The sequence below is a fragment of the Salmo salar genome, chromosome 03 (assembly GCF_965601325.2).
Source record: "Salmo salar chromosome 03, fSalSal1, whole genome shotgun sequence".
Lineage (NCBI taxonomy): Eukaryota > Metazoa > Chordata > Actinopteri > Salmoniformes > Salmonidae > Salmo > Salmo salar.
In genome coordinates, this window is record NC_138293.1 from 95072575 (window position 1) to 95095000 (window position 22426).

The 22426-nt window shown below is 44.2% G+C and overlaps 1 protein-coding gene across 2 annotated transcripts in view; it reads left to right on the plus strand.

The window, feature by feature from the left end:
* The first annotated feature begins 3626 nt into the window (after positions 1–3626).
* Positions 3627–22426, plus strand: part of LOC106602029 (peripheral myelin protein 22) — a 544081-nt gene continuing 525281 nt past the window's right edge. The window contains exons 1-5 of one of the 2 annotated variants that reach the window (XM_045715771.2): positions 3627–3797; positions 4600–4689; positions 6624–6717; positions 18439–18579; positions 20369–21130. In XM_045715771.2, coding sequence (XP_045571727.1) covers positions 4612–4689; positions 6624–6717; positions 18439–18579; positions 20369–20526 — 471 coding nt within the window. In that variant the 5' untranslated portion in view covers positions 3627–3797; positions 4600–4611 and the 3' untranslated portion in view covers positions 20527–21130. Of the gene's footprint in view, positions 3798–4599; positions 4690–6623; positions 6718–18438; positions 18580–20368; positions 21131–22426 lie in introns of those variants that run through there. The other variant, XM_082972903.1, reaches the window with a different exon arrangement.

Genomic DNA, 22426 nt, shown 5'->3' on the forward strand with positions numbered 1-22426 from the left:
CACTCTCACAGTATTCTAGGCCAGACAGGAAGTCAGAGAGAGCTGGAACAGAGAGAGACACTCTCACAGTATTCTGGGCAAGACAGGAAGTCAGAGAGAGCTGAACCAGAGAGAGACACTCTCACAGTATTCTAGGCCAGACAGGAAGTCAGAGAGAGCTGGAACAGAGAGAGACACTCTCACAGTATTCCAGCCAGACAGGAAGTTAGAGAGAGCTGGACCAGAGAGAGAGTGCACCAGTCACCTGTAGTCCTTAACTAAGGATTTAGCTCTATCATTTAGCTCAATGAATCAAAGTTAGGAAGTGGATGCTGGCTGCCTGCTCTGTTGTCTCTTTGTTTGTTTGCTTTGGGTTACGCCCCATCACTTCTGTTGTAATGGTCTTAGACCGGCGGGTAAATGAGGGGTGAAAGACCATTACTTGGTGATAAGTGTGGTAATACAAGTCTGGCTCTTTGTGTTGCTCACCCTGAAATCTCTGGAGAGTCCTGGTGCTTGGACTAGCACTGTCATACAACCCTAACCCTTTGGCCCAGTCCAACACTACATACCACTCTCTCAGGAGTGTCTGTCTGTGTGTACCACCCTATCTCCCCTCCAGGGCAGCAGAGGTAAACAGAGGGCCTGTTTCACTCACCAGCATTCTAGACATACCAATGGGTCCTTGGAGGGCTGGGCTGCACACACACACACACACACACACACACACACACACACACACACACACACACACACACACACACACACACACACACACACACACACACACACACACACACACACACACACACACACACACACACACACACACACACATACGCTGGGTGTGTGTGGACGTAACGCTGCTGGACATGACGTATGTTTTATGGGGCTCAGTGTGTGTCCTCCGTGTGCAGTTCAGTTCAGTGAGTTAGTGGAGGTCAATAAGGGGATCCAGACATTCTCAAGTGTGTGTGTGTGTGTTCATAATATTGAGTTGCACCCCTCCCTTTTTCCCCCAGAACAACCTCAATTTGTTGGGGCATGGACTCTACAAGGTGTGGAGAGTGTTCCACAGGGATGCTGGCTCATGTTGACTCCAATGCTTCCCACAGTTTTGTCAATACAGGAAATTTAAGGCCCAGCGCACTACTTTTGTAAAAATTAATATTATGATTTTTTTTAAAAATTTCATTGGGTGCTGCAGCAGCCTCAGCACCTCTACTTCCTCCAGCTATGGATGGAACATTCTTGACACACACTAAACTGTTGAGTGTGAAAAACCCAGCAGCGTTGCATTTCTTGACAAAAACCGGTGCGGCTGGCACCTACTACCATACCCCGTTCAAAGGCACGAGCACACCTCCTTTTACATCTACGGGGCTGTAGTGGAGCGGGTCGTGATCTTCAAGTTCCTTGGTTGTCCAAATCACTAAGGACATATCATGGTCCAAACACACCAAGACAGTTGTGAAGAGGGTACGACAACTCCTCTTCCTCCTCAGGAGGCTGAAAAGATTTGTTGGCCCCAACACATACACACACACACACACAGACACGCACGCACACACACACACACACACACACACACACACACACACACACACACACACACACACACACACACACACACACACACATACGCACACACATACGCTGCTGTTCATCTCTTTATTTCCTAAGCATTCCACTACCTACATGTACATATTACCTCAATTACCTGGAATAGCCCATAACCCTGCACGTTGACCTGGTACTGGGACCCTTTATATATAGCCTTGATTATTGTTATTTTATTGTGTTACTATTTTTCCTTTAGTTTATCTAGCACACTTTAAAACTCTGCATTGTTGGCCAATGACTCCTAAGTAAGCATTCCACTGTAAGGTATACATACACCTGTTATATTCAGTGCATGTGACAAATAGAATTGATTTACCTCTAAATATAAAACCCCTACTAGTAGCCATGAATTCATCCAACAGTAAATGTAAAGTGCTAAAATAACTTTGCATATTTCAAAGCCATATCAAATATATTGGATGTAAAATAGTTGCCTCCTCTCTTCGACCGGGATGAGGGGATGACGCTTCCAATGCGGTGTTTTTCCCGTAATTGCATTTTGAAATGCTATATGATCAGAATGCATTTTTATCTACACAACTGTAAGTCGCTCAGGATAAGAGCGTCTGCTAAATGACTAAAATGTAAATGTAAATGCGTCTCTAGAGCGCATGAGTGGAGAGGAGAGTGGCTCGTTCGGCACAGCAGCTGCCAGCGTAACAGGGACATGGTAGACACTTTCATTACAGGAATCATGAGGATCATTTACTGTTTGACCAAATCATGGTTTTAGCCGGCCACAAAATAGGACGTTTTGAGAGGTGACAATGTAGAATGTGCTTTTTCTACTTTTATATCCTTTTCGTTTTTTTACGATCCATGATCTTGGCTGTCTAACTGACTCGGAGCAAGTCTCTTTGCTGATACCGCATTTGACTTTGAATGTGAGTTTGCGTGACCTTAGCTCAGCCAATGCGAAAACCGGGCCGACCCATCTTGGTAGGGGTGGCCGGCTATTTCCCACTTATCAACCAAAGGCTCATTATATTTGAGTATAACAGATAGATTGCGCAAAAATATATATAAACAAATATTAACAGGCCCATGGGTTGCCAGTCATGTCACCTTTTCACTGTTTTATTTGGATATATATATATATAATATAATGTATAATGTATAATGTATATAATGTATATGTAATATAATGTATAATGTATAATGTATAATGTATAATAAAATGTGTGTATCAATTTTGAGCAGCCCACCGAACAAAGAAATGGTCCATTCCATCTGTTTTTTGCCAGACGGCCAATCCCCCAGTGTGTCTGTGTGTGTGTCAGTAAATCAGTGTCAATAGAGGCGATCCAGTCTTGTTTAACCATGTGGAACAGGGCAGGGCCACTTCAACCAACTGATGTAATATCTCAATGTGACTACCTCCTAAATACCACCCTATTCCCTTTGTAGTGCACTACTTTAGACCTGAACCCTATGGCCAATGGCAATCTATTCCCTATACAGTTCACTACTTTAGACCTGAGCTCTGGCCAATGGCACCCTATTCCCTATACAGTTCCCTACTTTTGACCATGGCACATTGGAGTCTGATCCAAAGTAGTACATAATATGCAACAGGATCTCATTTGGGACTAAGACTTTGTCTTGTTAGAATGTAAAACAAACATAAGCCTCAATAAATCTAGTATTGATGATAGAAAAAACATATTGTTCTTAAAATAAATGAATTGGTTGACATGGTGATAGATCAAATAAGAACACTGAAATTAGATAGTTGATGTGTTTAGTTTTCTGTCCCTACAAAGAGTGTTTTTAGTGAACGATTTTACAGCAGTGTGGGAATAAAAAATGTAATACCCATGGAAAAGAGACCAATTTGTTTATTTTCCACTCCAACCACCCTTGTTAAAATGGAATCTACAACAACACACTGGCTAAGCAATTTCCAAGGAACTTTCCCCTGAATACCACTGTGGGGTTGGTAGCAGCCTTCAGCCTGCTGTATAGTTCAGGAAAACAAACAGTTCCCAAATAATAGTTCGAGCGGGAGCCTAGCTGCAGTGACGAAGCGACGTGCATAGGGCGGTGTTCTCACGTAAAGAAAAGCTTGCGTGTTGCTGTGGAACATCTGGAATAGTGCTTCTAGTGTCTACAGCGGGATCTGTGCACTAGTTGTGATCACTTCAACTCCTTAACGCTCATTTTTAAAGGGACATTTATCACAGTCTTTGCTTTCTGTAAGTTGATACAATATGGAATCTTAATTTACCGTTTTTTATTTTCTTTCAAAGGATGAATATCCCGATAGTTTTATTGGTTTCACTTCTCTTCCTCCCACTAACGGAATGTATTAACTTTATTCTTGGAGTTTAATCAAGTTGGATTTATTTATTTTCATCTGATTGGCCTACAGCTGCGTTTTCATCAATTATTCGAATTTATTTTTGATAAATTGTAATCGAATAGTTTTTTGGGGGAGTTTGTAGAATTCTTGAATGACTCATCGTTTCATTTTGTCACAGGGCTTCTAGTAATTAACGGTCCTCTCCAGACAGACGCACAGCCGAGCTGCGTTGGTGGAGTTCTCCACAGGCATATGGAGCTGTTTTGATCATTGATTTGCATTTCGTTTTAAATCTCAACTAGGCTACTCACTTGTCGTTTCAAAACGTCTATGGAAACTTTCTAAGCAGAGTGCAACTGTTGTTGATTATATATTTAATTTCTTCCAACGATGTGCTATCTGCTGCATGAATAACATTGATGCACGTGTTTAATTGGTTGTAAATATTTAAAATTTTTCTCAAACTATAGTCTTGAGGAGTTGGGACATTCCTCTAACTCCGTGCTTTTATCCACTCATGTTACGGGATTCATACTTTTCAATTTGAAGTAAACATATGTGTTTGATGAGTAAATGCGGAAATGGCGCCGCCTGGTGTCAATATGAAGTACCACTTCAAATAGTTGACGCTGAATCTGTACGATAGACCCCTGGTCTGATAACTGTGGTTCCTGTGTGTTTGTCTCCACTTGTAGATCTATCAGAAAATGCTGCTCATCCTGCTCGGAGTGCTCATCTTGCACCTCATCATCCTGGTCTTACTGCTTGTCTCAACAATTGCCAATGTGAGTAACTATGATATTGTTGTCTATACCCTACCAAAATACAATGTGAGTAGCTATGATATTGTTGTCTATACCCTACTATAATACAATGTGAGTAGCTATGATATTGTTGTCTATACCCTACTATAATACAATGTGAGTAACTATGATATTGTTGTCTATACCCTACTATAATACAATGTGAGTAGCTATGATATTGTTGTCTATACCCTACTATAATACAATGTGAGTAACTATGATATTGTTGTCTATACCCTACTATAATACAATGTGAGTAACAATGATATTGTTGTCTATACCCTACTATAATACAATGTGGGTAGCTATGATATTGTTGTCTATACCCTACTATAATACAATGTGAGTAACTATGATTTTTGCCTATACCCTACTATAATACAATGTGAGTAACTATGATTTTTGCCTATACCCTACTATAATACCATGTGAGTAGCTATGATATTGCTGCCTACTGTACTATAGCACTGTGTGTGTGTGTGTGTGTGTGTGTGTGTGTGTGTGTGTGTGTGTGTGTGTGTGTGTGTGTGTGTGTGTGTGTGTGTGTGTGTGTGTGTGTGTGTGTGTGTGTGTGTGTCTCAGTAAGTCAGTGTAATCAATAGGGGCTATCCAGCCTTGTTTAACCATCTGGAACAGGGCAATTAACTGATGTGTCAGACCTGGGTTCAAATATTTCAGCATTTGATTGAACCTGAATCACGCCAGATAGGCGTGGTTGCTTGCACTTTTGGGACTACACTATATTATGTGATTGGTTCCATTGTGCCCAGACAAGCTAGATCAAGCTAAAGTTTCTGAAAGTAAACAAATACTATTTGAACCTGGGTGTGGTGATGGGTGTATGTAGTTTTACGATGGACCTGGGAACCACTTGTCCTACTTTTAACGGGCTGTGCACATGTTGTGGTGGGGGGGGGGGAGGTTCTTGTGAGTGGGTGCATCTACACAGGCAGCCCGATTCTGATCTTTGGGATCAATTATTTGCCAAACCGCTGAAAAAAATATCTGAATTGGGCTGCCTGTGTAAACACACCCTTTGTGTGTGAGTTGAGTTAATTGAGTGTGTATGTTTTAAAGCTGTACTATGGATGTGGTTGGGTGTTCTGTGTTTTAAAGCTGTATTATGGATGTGGCTGGATGTTCTGTGTTTTAAAGCTGTACTATGGATGTGGTTGGGTGTTCTGTGTTTTCTAAGCTGTATTATGGATGTGGCTGGATGTTCTGTGTTTTAAAGCTGTACTATGGATGTAGTTGGGTGTTCTGTGTTTTAAAGCTGTATTATGGATGTGGCTGGATGTTCTGTGTTTTAAATACAAACTATAGACCCCTTTCTGTGTTTGCAAACATTGCTGCACGCAAGTTGGTGGCAGAACAAGGCGGAGTTCGCATAGAACGGCAGCAAAAAAAGCCTTAATTACATGATGCTTACGAGTGACTTTCACACTACTTTTGGATTCTAATTGGATTTTAAGACTCGTATGAATGTCCTGCTTAATATAATGTTTGTGTCATCGTCGCAAATCAACTGCCTTACACTTTAAAAACACTTCAACTTCAACCAGTAAAATGGCTCTTTGGCTAGCTTTCGCTACAGACGGTATCAATGAGCGTTAGAAATTCTAGCTAACAACTGCTTAGCGAGTGTTCAAGCAATAATCAAAAGATCATTGTAAGCATCTGAGAACGCCAAAAGTTATTTTGCTTAGAAGTAATAAACACGTATATCTAGGCTATGTTGAATGGGCGTAGTTAGAGATGGCTTTCTACTGCAGCCAAGTGTCGCGCGCATCTGTCTGTGATGTCAGTGTGTCGTGTACTGAAAAAGAGTCTATGAATGTGGCTGGTTGTTCTATGCGTAATGCTGTGTTGTGTTGTGGGTGTGTCATTTATATTCATTGTGTTGTGTTGTGTTCCAGGCCTGGACTGTAGGAGGAACCAAGAGTACTGACCTGTGGTACAGCTGTCTCACTACTAACGGAGGATATCACTGCAGTTCTGCCAGCAATGAAGGTTTGTCTAAGACGCTAGCACCAAAGATGGTGGATAAATAACATATTTTACTCAGATGGTTTACCATTGAAAAAAATGAACAAGGTTCCTGTCTGTCTGAGTGGGGTCTTTCCTCTCTCGAATGAGCATGCTTTTCCCACATGAGCTCACGATTCCTCCATAATATCCATCATGCTCACTGCACCTCCATAATATCTGGCATGCTCACTGTACCTCCATAATATCTGGCATGCCCACTGTTCCTCCATAATATCTGGCATGCTCACTGTTCCTCCATAATATCTGGCATGCTGACTGTTCCTCCATAATATCTGGCATGCTGACTGTTCCTCCATAATATCTGGCATGCTTACTGTACCTCCATAATATCTGGCATGCTGACTGTTCCTCCATAATATCTGGCATGCTGACTGTTCCTCCATAATATCTGGCATGCTAACTGTTCCTCCATAATATCTGGCATGTTCACTGTTCCTCCATAATATCTGGCATGTTCACTGTTCCTCCATAATATCTGGCATGCTGACTGTTCCTCCATAATATCTGGCATGCTGACTGTTCCTCCATAATATCTGGCATGCTCACTGTACCTCCATAATATCTGGCATGTTCACTGTTCCTCCATAATATCTGGCATGCTGACTGTTCCTCCATAATATCTGGCATGCTGACTGTTCCTCCATAATCTCTGGCATGCTGACTGTTCCTCCATAATATCTGGCATGCTGACTGTTCCTCCATAATATCTGGCATGCTGACTGTACCTCCATAATATCTGGCATGCTGACTGTTCCTCCATAATATCTGGCATGCTGACTGTTCCTCCATAATATCTGGCATGCTCACTGTTCCTCCATAATATCTGGCATGCTGACTGTTCCTCCATAATATCTGGCATGCTGACTGTTCCTCCATAATATCTGGCATGCTGACTGTTCCTCCATAATATCTGGCATGCTCACTGTTCCTCCATAATATCTGGCATGCTGACTGTTCCTCCATAATATCTCACACCAGAGAGGGAAGAGCTTGCTCTGGTCTACTTATCGTCCCCTCCCGCTCGCCCCCACCGCCCCGCTCCGACAAGAAAACATGAGCCAGTGAGATGTCTGGCCCTGGGGCACTCCCTCTGCGGGGCCGGCCAATGAGTAGACCAGAGTGGCCCCGCCCCCACCAGACAACATGAGGGTGTGGGGTGTCTATCCACTATCCAGTAGAGGTCAAACTATCATTATCCACCTAGAGGACACACTATCATTATCCACCTAGAGGACACACTATCATTATCCACCTAGAGGTCAAACTATCATTATCCACCTAGAGGTCAAACTATCATTATCCACCTAGAGGTTAAACTATCATTATCCACCTAGAGGACAAACTATCATTATCCACCTAGAGGTCAAACTATCATTATCCACCTAGAGGAAAAACTATCATTATCCACCTAGAGGTCAAACTATCATTATCCACCTAGAGGACAAACTATCATTATCCACCTAGAGGACAAACTATCACTATCCACCTAGAGGACAAACTTTCATTATCCTTCTAGAAAACAAACTATCATTATCCAGCTAGAGGTCAAACTATCATTATCCACATGGAGGACAAACTATCATAATCCACATGGAGGACAAACTATCATTATCCACCTAGAGGACAAACTATCATTATCCGCCTAGAGGACAAACTATCATTATCCACCTAGAGGACAAACTATCATTATCCCCCTAGAGGACAAACTATCATTATCCCCCTAGAGGACAAACTATCATTATCCACCTAGAGGTCAAACTATCATTATCCACCTAGAGGACAAACTATCATTATCCACCTAGAGGACAAACTATCACTATCCACCTAGAGGACAAACTTTCATTATCCTTCTAGAAAACAAACTATCATTATCCAGCTAGAGGTCAAACTATCATTATCCACATGGAGGACAAACTATCATAATCCACATGGAGGACAAACTATCATTATCCGCCTAGAGGACAAACTATCATTATCCACCTAGAGGACAAACTATCATTATCCCCCTAGAGGACAAACTATCATTATCCCCCTAGAGGACAAACTATCATTATCCACATGGAGGACAAACTATCATTATCCGCCTAGAGGACACACTATCATTATCCACCTAGAGGACAAACTATCATTATCCCCCTAGAGGACAGTAGTGATTCTGCATTCTGTGTAGCCAACACTGTCATCCAACCTCTATCGAATAATGAGATTTTACATGATGACAGCTCCAGCTCTGTTATCAGTTAATCAGCCAATCAAATTCATTCATATAGCCCATTTTACAGCAACATTGTCACAAAGTGCTTTACAGTAAGCCAGCCTACCACTTATCAGGAGTTAGGCGTTCATGTTTTGATATGTTGTGCTACTTTATGTTATATAAAGTTATGTTATATGCAGGGTTGGGGAGTAAAGGCTTACATGCAATCCATTACAAGTAACATATTACAAAAAACAAACTGTAATCTGTTACTTTACCAGCAAAAACATTGTAATCAGATTACAGATACTTTTGGAAAACTACATGATTACGTCTAGGATTACTTTTAAATTCAGAAAGGATGTTTGTGTAAAAAAATCTTTGACACCTTCTGTTTTCTCAATGATATTCAAATTAGCTTTGAAAAAAGGCGCAAGTTTAAATTTGTTCCGTCTGAGTGAGTCTGACCACAAGTCAAAGACCACTATGATGACACACCAAATGTGTTTGATGGATCGTGGGAAAAGAGCAGGAATAGATTTTTGTAGGCTATAGTCCAAGCTATGTCTTCCAATGGTGTGACTGCTGTCGGCATCCAAAGATTATCCAACTTGAATAAACACTTAGAGGTAAGGATGGCAGCAGTTGTGTAGTCCACGGCTGATACTGATATCACTTATTAATAATATCTACATAGCGCATTGATATGAATCACACTGCTGCTCTCATTTAGCAATTTGCGCCGTACGGATTGTGGTTGTTGTGGATGGCTGTTCACCAATGTATTTTAACCCAATAACGGTTGAATTGAAGAAGTTTAAGCTGCCTATCAATCATTGTTTTTGCAACCAACAATGAATAAAGTGCTCTTGCAACAGCTGCATAGAGCGGATCCCAGCCTATGGAATAACAGTTTGAGGTGGATCCCAGCCTGTGGAATAACAGTCTGAGGTGGATCCTAGCCTATGGAATAACAGTCTGAGGTGGATCCCAGCCTGTGGAATAACAGTCTGAGGTGGATCCCAGCCTATGGAATAACAGTCTGAGGTGGATCCCAGCCTGTGGAATAACAGTCTGAGGTGGATCCCAGCCTATGGAATAACAGTTTGAGGGAGTTCCTCTCTTCTGTGGCATTGTGCTCCATACTGTCAAAAAGAACTGTGGCATTGTGCTCCATACTGTCTAAAAGAACTGTGGCATTGTGCTCCATACTGTCTAAAAGAACTGTGGCATTGTGCTCCATACTGTCTAAAAGAACTGTGGCATTGTGCTCCATACTGTCTAAAAGAACTGTGGCATTGTGCGCCATACTGTCAAAAAGAACTGTGGCATTGTGCTCCATACTGTCTAAAAGAACTGTGGCATTGTGCTCCATACTGTCTAAAAGAACTGTGGCATTGTGCTCCATACTGTCAAAAAGAACTGTGGCTTTGTGCTCTATACTGTCTAAAAGAACTGTGGCATTGTGCTCCATAATGTCAAAAAGAACTGTGGCATTGTGCTCCGTACTGTCAAAAAGAACTGTGGCTTTCTGCTCCATACTGTTAAAAACAAGTGGGTATTTTATTGCTCAATCTAATTCGTGCTAATTGAAAAGAAATGTCCATAGGCCTAATGGAGACATTTTAAAAATACAGAGACCTTTGATAGACTTAAAGGGGCAATCTGTAGTTACTACATCCATTTCAGGACTTAAATGAATGATATACACTGAGTATACAAAACATTAAGACCACCTGGTCTTTCTATGTCATGGAAAGGTGAAAGCTATGAATCCAGGTGAAAGCTATGATCCCTTATTGATGTCACTTGTTAAATCCACTTGTCAAATCCACAATCATTGTTGATGAAAGGGAGGAGACAGGTTAAACATTTACATTTACATTTACGTCATTTAGCAGACGCTCTTATCCAGAGCGACTTACAAATTGGTGCATTCACCTTATGATATCCAGTTGAACAACCACTTTATAATAGTACATCTATATCTTTTTTTGGGGGGGGGGGAAGAGTAGGGGGGAGGGGGGATTAGAAGGATTACTTTATCCTATCCCAGGTATTCCTTAAAGAGGTGGGGTTTCAGGTGTCTCCGGAAGGTGGTGATTGACTCCGCTGTCCTGGCGTCGTGAGGGAGCTTGTTCCACCATTGGGGTGCCAGAGCAGCGAACAGTTTTGACTGGGCTGAGCGGGAACTGTGCTTCCGCAGAGGTAGGGAGGCGAGCAGGCCAGAGGTGGAGGAACGCAGTGCCCTTGTTTGGGTGTAGGGACTGATCAGAGCCTGAAGGTACGGAGGTGCCGTTCCCCTCACAGCTCCGTAGGCAAGCACCATGGTCTTGTAGCAGATGCGAGCTTCAACTGGATGCCAGTGGAGTGTGCGGAGGAGCGGGGTGACGTGAGAGAACTTGGGAAGGTTGAACACCAGACGGGCTGCGGCGTTCTGGATGAGTTGTAGCGGTTTAATGGCACAGGCAGGGTGCCCCGCCAGCAGCGAGTTGCAGTAATCCAGACGGGAGATGAGAAGTGCCTAGATTAGGACCCGCGCCGCTTCCTGTGTAAGGCAGGGTCGTACTCTGCGAATGTTGTAGAGCATGAACCTACAGGATCGGTTCACCACCTTGATGTTAGCGGAGAACGACAGGGTGTTGTCCAGGGTCACGCCAAGGCTCTTGGCACTCTGGGAGGAGGACACAATGGAGTTGTCAACCGTGATGGCGAGATCATGGAACGGGATCTGATGGTTCACAGTATCAAAGGCAGCAGATAGGTCTAGAAGGATGAGAGCAGAGGAGAGACAGTTAGCTTTAGCAGTGCGGAGAGCCTCCGTGACACAGAGAAGAGCAGTCTCAGTTGAATGACCAGTCTTGAAACCTGACTGATTTGGATCAAGAAGGTAATTCTGAGAGGGATAGCAAGAGAGCTGGCCAAGGACGGCACGCTCAAGAGTTTTGGAGAGAAAAGAAAGAAGCGATACTGGTCTGTAGTTGTTGACATCAGAGGGATCGAGTGTAGGTTTTTTGAGAAGGGGTGCAACTCTCGCTCTCTTGAAGACGGAAGGAATGTAGCCAGCGATCAAGGATGAGTTGATGAGCGAGGTGAGGTAGGGGAGAAGGTCTCCGGAAATGGTCTGGAGAAGAGAGGAGGGGATAGGGTCAAGCGGGCAGGTTGTTGGGCGGCCGGCCGTCACAAGTCGCAAGGTTTCATCTGGAGAGAGGGGAGAAAGAGGTCAAAGCATAGGGTAGGGCAACGTGAGCAGGACCAGTGGTGTCGTTTGACTTAACAAGCGAGGATCGGATGTCGTCAACCTTCTTTTCAAAATGGTCATCCGCAGAGAGGGAGGAGGGGGGGATTCAGGAGGGAGGAGAAGGTGGCAAAGACCTTCCTAGGGTTCGAGGCAGATGTTTGGAATTTAGAGTGGTAGAAAGTGGCTTTAGCAGCAGAAACAGAGGAAGAAAATGTAGAGAGGAGTGAGTGAAAAGATGCCAGGTCCGCAGGGAGGCTAGTTTTCCTCCATTTCCGCTCGGCTGCCCGGAGCCCTGTTCTATGAGCTCGCAATGAGTCGTCAAGCCACGGAGCAGGAGGGGAGGACCGAGCCGGCCGGGAGGATAGGGGACATAGAGAGTCAAGGGATGCAGAAAGGGAGTAGAGGAGGGTTGAGGAAGCAGAATCAGGAGATTGGTTGGAGAAGGATTGAGCAGAGTTGGAAGAGATGATAGGATGGAAGAGGAGAGAGTAGCAGGAGAGAGAGAGCGAAGGTTGCGACGGCGCAATACCATCTGAGTAAGGGCAGAGTGAGTAGTGTTGGAGGAGAACGAGAGGGAAAAGGATACAAGATAGTGGTGGGAGACTTGGAGGGGAGTTGCAGTGAGATTAGTAGAAGAACATCATCTAGTAAAGATGAGGTCAAGCGTATTGCCTGCCTTGTGAGTAGGGGGGACGGTGAGAGGGTGAGGTCAAAAGAGGAGAGGAGTGGAAAGAAGGAGGCAGAGAGAAATGAGTCAAAGGTAGACGTAGGGAGGTTAAAGTCACCCAGAACTGTGAGGGGTGAGCAATCCTCAGGAAAGGAACTTATCAAGGTGTCAAGCTCATTGATGAACTCTCCAAGGGAACCTGGAGGGAGATAAATTATAAGGATGTTAACCTGTTATGGATAGGGGGCAGTCTTTTCACGGCCGGATAAAAAACGTACCCGATTTAATCTGTTTATTACTCCTGCCCAGAAACTAGAATATGCATATAATTGTTTGATTTGGATAGAAAACACCATAAAGTTTCTAAAACTGTTTGAATGGTGTCTGTGAGTATAACAGAACTCATATGGCAGGCCAAAACCTGAGAAGATTCCAAACAGGAAGTGCCCTCTCTGACCATTTCTTGGCCTTCTTTAGCCTCTTTATTGAAAACAGAGGATCTCTGCTGTAACGTGACACTTTCTAAGGCTCCCATAGGCTCTCAGAAGGCGCCAGAACGTTGAATAATGACTCTGCAGTCCATGGCTGAAAAACAGTAGCGCATTTGGATAGTGATCGATCTGAGAACAATGAACGTGAAGAGTCCATTTTACATTTTCAGTCTTTGAACGAAAACAAAAACCTACTCCCGGTCGGAATATTATCGCTATTTTACGAGAAAAATCACATAAAAATTGATTTTAAACAAAGTTTGACATGCTTCGAAGTACGGTAATGGAGTATTTTGACATTTTTTGTCACGATACGCACCGGCGCGTCACCCTTCGTTACCCTTCGGATAGTGTCTTGAACGCACGAACAAAACCCTGCTATTTGGATATAACTATGGATTATTTGGAACCAAACCAACATTTGTTGTTGAAGTAGAAGTCCTGGGAGAGCATTCTGACGAAGAACAGCAAAGGTAATCACATTTTTCTTATAGTAAATCTGAGTTTGGTGAGTACCAAACTTGGTGGGTGTCAAAATAGCTAGCCTGTGATGGCCGGGCTATCTACTCAGAATATTGCAAAATGTGCTTTCACCGAAAAGCTATTTTAAAATCGGACATCGCGATTGCATAAAGGAGTTCTGTATCTATAATTCTTAAAATAATTGTTATGTTTTTTGTGAACGTTTATCGTGAGTAATTTAGTAAATTCACCGGAAGTGTTCGGTGGGAATGCTAGTTCTGAACGTCACATGCTAATGTAAAAAGCTGGTTTTTTATATAAATATGAACTTGATTGAACAAAACATGCATGTATTGTATAACATAATGTCCTAGGAGTGTCATCTGATGAAGATCATCAAAGGTTAGTGCTGCATTTAGCTGTGGTTTTGGTTTTTGTGACATTATATGCTAGCTTGAAAAATGGGTGTCTGATTATTTCTGTCTGGATACTCTCCTGACATAATCTAATGTTTTGCTTTCATTGTAAAGCCTTTTTGAAATCGGACAGTGTGGTTAGATAAAGGAGAGTCTTGTCTTTGAAATGGTGTAAAATAGTCATATGTATAAAAATTTAAGTTTTCGGATTTTTGAGGAATTTGTAATTCGCGCCACGCCCTATCATTGGATATTGGAGCCGTGTTCCGCTAGCGGAACATCTAGATGTAAGAGGTTTTAAGCTTGAATGGGCTAATGACTGTGACAGCATGGAATTCAAATGAGGAGATAGACAGATGGGTCAGGGGAGAAAGAGAGAATGTCCACTTGGGAGAGATGAGGATTCCAGTGCCACCACCCCGCTGACCAGATGCTCTCAGGGTATGCGAGAACACGTGGTCAGAGGAGGAGAGAGCAGTAGGAGTAGCAGTGTTTTCTGTGGTAATATATGTTTCCGTCAGCGCCAAGAAGTCGAGGGACTGGAGGGTAGCATAGGCTGAGATGAACTCTGCCTTGTTGGCCGCAGACCGGCAGTTCCAGAGGCTGCCAGAGACCTGGAACTCCACGTGGGTCGTGCAAGCTGGGACCACCACGTTAGAGTGGCAGCGGCCACGCGGTGTGAGGCGTTTGTGTGGCATGTGCAGAGAGGAGAGAACAGGGATAGACAGATACATAGTTGACAGGCTACAGGAGAGGCTACGCTAATGCAAAGGAGATTGGAATGAAAATTAACTAAACAACTGGGGAAGCCTCCTGTATGGTTAGCGCAGGGCCTCCCTCACTAACCATTCACTGAAACACTCAAATATAACTTTTCCAACTTCCACTTTAGAAATTATAATTGATGTAAACTACAGTGGTTCAATGTTTCCAGGAATAGGCTCAAACTTAGTTTATTCAGCTAGATAACTTGGTACAGTATTCTTCCGTGAAACCCACCCAGTGCACCGTGTCCTATGACGCCATAGCTAACTACCATGCTAGCATCCAATAACACACGGTTAGCACCAATACACAATGTTAGCACCAATACTTGGTTACAACAAACTACCAATGGATCATACGTGTCCGTGTCTAGTTCCTTTCATAACGAAGAAGTGATTAAACGTTGACTAGCTAACTCAAAGTCAGTCCTGCTAGCTACACAAGTGGACTACACGTCTCGAAAGTTCAGAAAGTTAAGCTTACGTTTGTCACGTCCTGACCAGTAGAGGGTGTAGTTGGGTCAGGTTGTGGCAGAAGAGAAGTGTGTAGGTTGGTTTGTTTCGTTTATTTTGGCCGTGTGGCTTCCAATCAGGCACAGCTGTAGAGGGTTATTGCTGATTGGGAGTCACACATAAGTAGCCTACTTTTCCTTTGGGGTTTGTGGGTAATTGTTCTTGTTACTGTGTTAAACGTGACAGGACTGTTTTGGTTGTCTGTTTATTGTTTTGTATTGTATAGTGTCCGTTTGATTATTAAATATACGATGAACACTAACTCTGCTGCATTTTGGTCCACTCTCTCTAAAGACAGCCGTTACAGAATTACCCACCAACAACGGACCAAGCAGCGGAGGAAGGAGAAGCAACAGGAGAACAGCTTGATGGACTCATGGACATGGGAACAGATACTGGACGGAGAGGGACCATGGACTCAGGCTGGGGAGTATCGCCTCCCGCAGTGGGAGATTGAAGCGGCGAGAGCGGAGAGGCGATATTATGAGGAGAGAGAGCGCAACAAGCACGAGAGGTAGCCCCAATAATTTTTTTGGGGGGGGCACACGGGACAGTCGGCGGAGCCGAGGTCGGAACAAGAGCCAGTCGATTTGACATTGGAGGTGAGCGAGGGGTACGAGGCAGAGACTGTGAAGGAGTTAATGGGGAGATTAAAGGAGAGAGAGATGAGAGAGCTGCTAGTTTGGTGCATAAGGCACGGCATTCGCCCTACGGAGCGTGTCGTTGAAATTATGTCACCTGAGGCATCTCTCCATACTCGTCCTGAGGTGCGTGCTGATTGTCTGGTGAAGACTGTGCCTGCGCCCAGAAACAGGCCTCCTGCATGTCTTCCCAGCCCTGCACGTCCTGTGCCTACGCCCAGAACCAGGCCTCCTGCATGTCTTCCCATCCTGGTCAAGCCCGTGCCTCCTCCAAGGACCAGTCCTCCAGTGGGTCTCCCTATCCTGGTCAAGCCCATGCCTCCTCCATGGACCAGTCCTCCAGTGGGTCTCCCTATCCTGGTCAAGCCCGTGCCTCCTCCACGGACCAGTCCTCCAGTGGGTCTCCTCATCCTGGTCAAGCATGTGCCTCCTCCAAGGACCAGTCCTCCGGTGGATCCCTCCACCCTGGTCTCTCCTGTGCCGCCTCCTCAGACCAGGCCTCCAGCGGGTCTCCCCAGCCTGGTGAGTCCAGGGCCTGCGCCCAGAGCCAGGCCTCCTTCATGTCTCCCCAGCCTGGTGAATCCTGAGCCGGATCTGCCAGAGTGGCCCGCCGTGCCGGATCTGCCGGAGTGGCCCGCCGTGCTGGAGCTGCCGGAGTGGCCCACCTGTCCGGAGCTGCCGGAGTGGCCCACCTGTCCGGAGCTGCCGGAGTGGCCCACCTGTCCGGAGCTGCCGGAGTGGCCCGCCTGTCCTCCGGCGCAGCCAGAGTGGCCCGCCTGTCCTCCGGCGCAGCCAGAGTGGCCCGCCTGTCCTCCAGCGCAGCCAGAGTGGCCCGCCTGTCCTCCAGCGCAGCCAGAGTGGCCCGCCAGTCCTCTGGCACAGCCAGAGTCGCCCGCCAGCCGGGCGCAACCAGAGTCGCCCGCCAGCCGGGCACAACCAGGGTCGCCCACCAGTCCTCCGGCACGGCCAGGGGCGCAACCTAAGTGGGCGACGCCAAGGGTGCAGCGGAGGCCACGTCCCGCACCTGATCCACCTCCAGGTTAGGTGGGTTGGGGAGGGGGGGTGTAGCACAGTGCCGTCGTTGACGGCAGCCACCCTCTCTTCCCTCCCTTATTGTTTAGGGGGGAGACATTTTTTTGGGGGGATTTTTTGTTGTTTCGGTGTAGGTGCATTTGGGGTATGCACCTTTGAGGGGGGGGTACTGTCATGTCCTGACCAGTAGAGGGTGTAGTTGGGTCAGGACGTGGCAGAAGAGAAGTGTGTAAGTTGCTTTGTTTAGTTTATTTTGGCCGTGTGGCTTCCAATCAGGCACAGCTGTAGAGGGTTATTGCTGATTGGGAGTCACACATAAGTAGCCTACTTTTCCTTTGGGGTTTGTGGGTAATTGTTGTTGTTACTGTGTTAAACGTGACAGGACTGTTTTGGTTGTCTGTTTATTGTTTTGTATTGTATAGTGTCCAGTTGATTATTAAATATACGATGAACACTAACTCCGCTGCATTTTGGTCCACTCTCTCTAAAGACAGCCGTTACAACGTTGCAAAAATCTTATTGACTAAAAATGATACAGTACTGCTAGCTGCTAGAGTTGGCTAGCTAGCAATGGCTGCGTTTACCTTTATCTTACCTTTATCTTTGATACAAACACAACTATGTAGCTAGCTAACATTACACTAATTAAAGAAGAATGTTTAAGCATTGAGACAATAAGACATGGATTGTGTATGTGTGCCATTCAGAGGGTGAATGGGCAAGACAAAATATGTAAGTGCCTTTGAACGGGGTATGGTAGAAAGGCGCTAGCCATACCAGTTTGTGTCAAGAACTGCAACGATGCTGACGTTTTCATGCTCAACAGTTTCCCGTGTGTATCAAGAATGGTCCACCACCCAAAGGACATCCAGCCAACTTGACACAACAGTGGGAAGCATTGGAGTCAACATGGGCCAGCATCCCTGTGGAAGGCTTTCCATAAATTGTAGAGTCCATGTCCTGACAATTTCAGGCTGTTGGTCTTGTTTAATCTAACAATGTTCATAATGTTTTGTAAACTCAGTGTATGGCCAGCTATGTAAACTCTAACACGGATCTATCCTGCAATACATGTCGTTTAATGGGTAATCAGATTAGGTTAGTGAGATAGATTAGGTTAGTGGGGTAATCCAAAAGTTACAATAGTGAATACAATTCTGGACACGTAACTAGTAACTGTAATAGACTACATGTAGGAAGTAACCTACCCATCTCTGGTTATATGTCATATTCAACCTCCTCTGTCTCCTCTCTTCAGACTGGATCCAGGCAGTTCAGGCCCTCATGGTCCTCTCAGTGCTGTTCTGCCTCTTCTCTCTCGTCTTCTTCATGTGTCAGCTCTTCACCCTGGTCAAAGGAGGACGCTTCTTCTTCACCGCCATCTTCCAGATCCTCGCCAGTGAGTACGACCACTTATAAGGCTTAATGAAGCCTTCATAACCCCTTTATAAAGGCCTACATAGACACTTCATAAAGTTGTTGGTCTTGTTGGCCAGTGAGTATCACATCACATCACCCTGATTATCTAATCTAGCCGGGTACTCCGGTTTATACAAAGTTGTCTTATATTGCCATCAACTAACAATGTTGCTGAGAAGAGGGCCTGGATGTTGTTCTGCGGGGCTTACCGCCCAGGCAGGAAAATGATCTGGGGGAAAAACTGAATCTGTAAAAGACAGACATGTTATAGCTCAGGTCAAAGTGGGAGGCGGCCCCATGTGACCACTGTCCCTTAATACGAGTGTTGGTTAACTGTCTCAATGTTAGGTCCCTTACAATGTGGGTTGGTTTACTATCTCAATTTTAGGTCCCTTACTATGAGGGTTGGTTTACTGTCTCAATGTTAGATCCCTTACTACGAGGGTTGGTTTACTATCTCAATGTTAGGTCCCTTACTACGAGGATTGGTTTACTATTTCAATGTTAGATCCCTTAAAATGAGGGTTGTTTAACTGTCTCAATGTTAGGTCCCTTAAAACAAGGATTGGTTTACTGTCTCAATGTTAGGTCCCTTAAAACGAGGGTTGGTTTACTGTCTCAATGTTAGGTCCCTTAAAACGAGGATTGGTTTACTATTTCAATGTCAGATCCCTTAAAACGAAGGTTGTTTAACTGTCTCAATGTTAGATCCCTTAAAACCAGGGTTGTTTAACTGTCTCAATGTTAGATCCCTTAAAACGAGGATTGGTTTACTGTCTCAATGTTAGATCCCTTAAAACGAGGGTTGTTTAACTGTCTCAATGTTAGGTCCATTACTTCGAGACTTGGTTAACTGTCTCAGTGTTAGGTCCCTTACATTGAGGGTTGGTTAACTGTCTCAGTGTTAGGTCCCTTACAATGAGGGTTGGTTAACTGTCTCAGTGTTAGGTCCCTTACAATGAGCGTTGGTTAACTATCTCAGTGTTAGGTCCCTTACAATGAGGGTTGGTTAACTGTCTCAGTGTTAGGTCCCATACTACGAGGGTTGGTTAACTATCTCAGTGTTAGCTCCCATACTACGAGGGTTGGTTAACTGTCTCAGTGTTAGGTCCCTTAAAACGAGGGTTGGTTTACTGTTTCAATGTTAGGTCCCTTACTACGAGGGTTGGTTAACTGTCTCAATGTTAGCTCCCATACTACGAGGGTTGGTTAACTATCTCAGTGTTAGCTCCCATACTACGAGGGTTGGTTAACTGTCTCAGTGTTAGGTCCCATACTACGAGGGTTGGTTAACTGTCTCAGTGTTAGGTCCCTTAAAACAAGGGTTGGTTTACTGTCATAATCTCTTAGTTGGAACCAAACTACATCTTGTGCTGGATATATCTCAATTTGCTTTAGTGGGCAGAGGTGGCTGGATTACAAAAATGCATTTTCTGCACATGGGCATGGAAACTAGCAGATTCAGCCCCTCCCCAATATAATAACCACGTCTGTTACAAAATATTAGGTGTTTCAACTTGGAAGAAATTGATGATCTCCAACAGTCTAAAACTAGCCATGCCTTTTGTTCTGCTCTCTCGTCTCTCTCTTTCCCTCCCTGCTCTCCCTTCTCTCTCTCTCCCTTTCTCTCTCTCTCTCTCTCTCTCTCTCTCTCTCCTCTCCCCCTTCTGTCTCCTCTCTCCTTCTGTCTCCTCTCTCTCTCTCTCTCTCTCTCTCTCTCTCTCTCTCTCTCTCTCTCTCTCTCTCTCTCTCTCTCTCTCTCTCTCTAGGTCTATTTGTGATGTGTGGAGCTATAATCTACACTGTAATGAGTCCGGATGGGGAAGAGGATGCTGCGTTCGGCTTTGCCTATGTCCTGGCCTGGGTGTCCTTCCCTCTGTGTCTGGTCAGTGGTCTCATCTACATCGTACTGAGGAAGAGGGAATGAAAAGGGGAGGGAGGCTGAGGTTAAGACCTCACACCACTACCAGCAGCAGAACACAGCACTGTGCCCCAGGGTTGGGGTCAATTCCATTAGAATTCCAGTCAATTCAGGAAGTACACTAACATTCCAGTTCTCTTTAATGCTTCTTAATGAGGTTTACCTTGTGAATTGATAGAAATTCAAATGGAATTTACCCCAACCATGCTGTGCCCACTGACCACCAGAGGAGGCTGGTGACGGGAGGATAAATGGCTCACATAGTGTTTGTTTTCCATCAAATACTTTGAGCATTTGATTAGATTGAGTGTTTGCACTTTTGGGATTATTCCATTGGTTTCATTGTGCCAGGCAAGCTCCATCAAGCCCAGCTAAGGCATTTGTAAGAAAACAAATCATATTTGAACCCAAGTCTACATTATACATACCAATCACAGGTGGTCATGACTGAAGCAGAATCAGTGGAATGGTTTCAAATACATCAAACACATGGAAACCATGGAAACCATTCAATTTGCGCAGTTCCATCATTTATTACGAGCCGTCCTCCCCTCAGCAGCCTCCACTGAGAGCCATGTGTGAGTAAACTACAGAGGAGAACAGACAATCCATGTTACAGTGTAAAGATGTACATAGTGTCTATGGTTTTAGACATATTTATAACATTTTTTACATGACCTTTTGTACATAGTGTTGTTGAGCTCAGTTCATTGTCAGAGCTTGTTTTTTTCATACTTTCTCCTCCGTGCCAAAGAGATAAAGCTGTGACATCAGCTTTTAATAAAAAAGAGGAAATGTTTAAAACCTTTTAAATGTTTATGTTGCTTTACTATAGTGCAGTGTCAATTCCTAGCTTGTCATTGTCAAGCCAAACAAGCCAGTTCCATAAATAGTTGTCAAGTAGGCAAGAACAGACTGGCAATCAGGCTACTCAAATCCTTCAGACAAAGTGAATCCATAAACAACATCAGTTTTCTTGATGAAGGAAAATGGGGATGTGTTTCAGTAGAACCAACAAATTATAATTGTGTTAATAACCATTACTACTGTCTTTGTACTGTCCTGTATTGTCTATTAAGATTTTGAACTGAAAATGGTGTTTTGTATCTGCCATTCTTCTACTGTATAGCCTACTTGCTGATGTTGTTATTAATTCATTTTAACAACGCTTGAATTTTATAGCCTACTTGTTTTGTGTTGCCATTAAATGATTTGATCAATGCTACTGACTGGGGGCCCTTTCTGTCCTATCTGTAAAAAGAAATCTGCCGTTTTTATGTCTATATTCTGATAAATAAAACCGTTGAAAGAAGGTCTACTTGCTTGGCATGCAGGCAGGTCACCCGTGATACAAGTCAGTATTCCACGTCCATCCATGTCTGTCGACATCGGGAGATGACGTGGAAACCCACCACTACAGGGCAAGAGTGAGCCGTCTAACCTTCAAGTAGGCTTTGGTTTTGCTAGGGCGTTGGGGACGGGGACGGACGTAAGTATCTGCCTCTGGATCCTCTGGTTGCATGTTTGAATCCAGTGATAGAAAGTTGTTTTTGACATTTTTGTTCGAAGCCTATAACAAAGCTTAACATTACCTTATCCATTCTGAGTTAATGTCTAAACTTTACAATTAGAATCAATGCCTAACCTTAACCGAACACTTCGAAATCTGACATTTGAAACAATTTCAAAATTTGACGTTTAAGAAACATGGATGAATGTCTAATTCTGACATGAGACAGTGAGAACTTGTTTTGGCGTGATCATTCATCCTCTGAGAACTGGGTTGATTGACACAGCTTCAGTACTGATCTGTACCACAGGGTGGCGCTGTAGTGCAGAGGTTAACAGCTGAGGAACCCATTTGGCGAGAATAATTGAAAGTCCATCAACAATATATTTGACACAG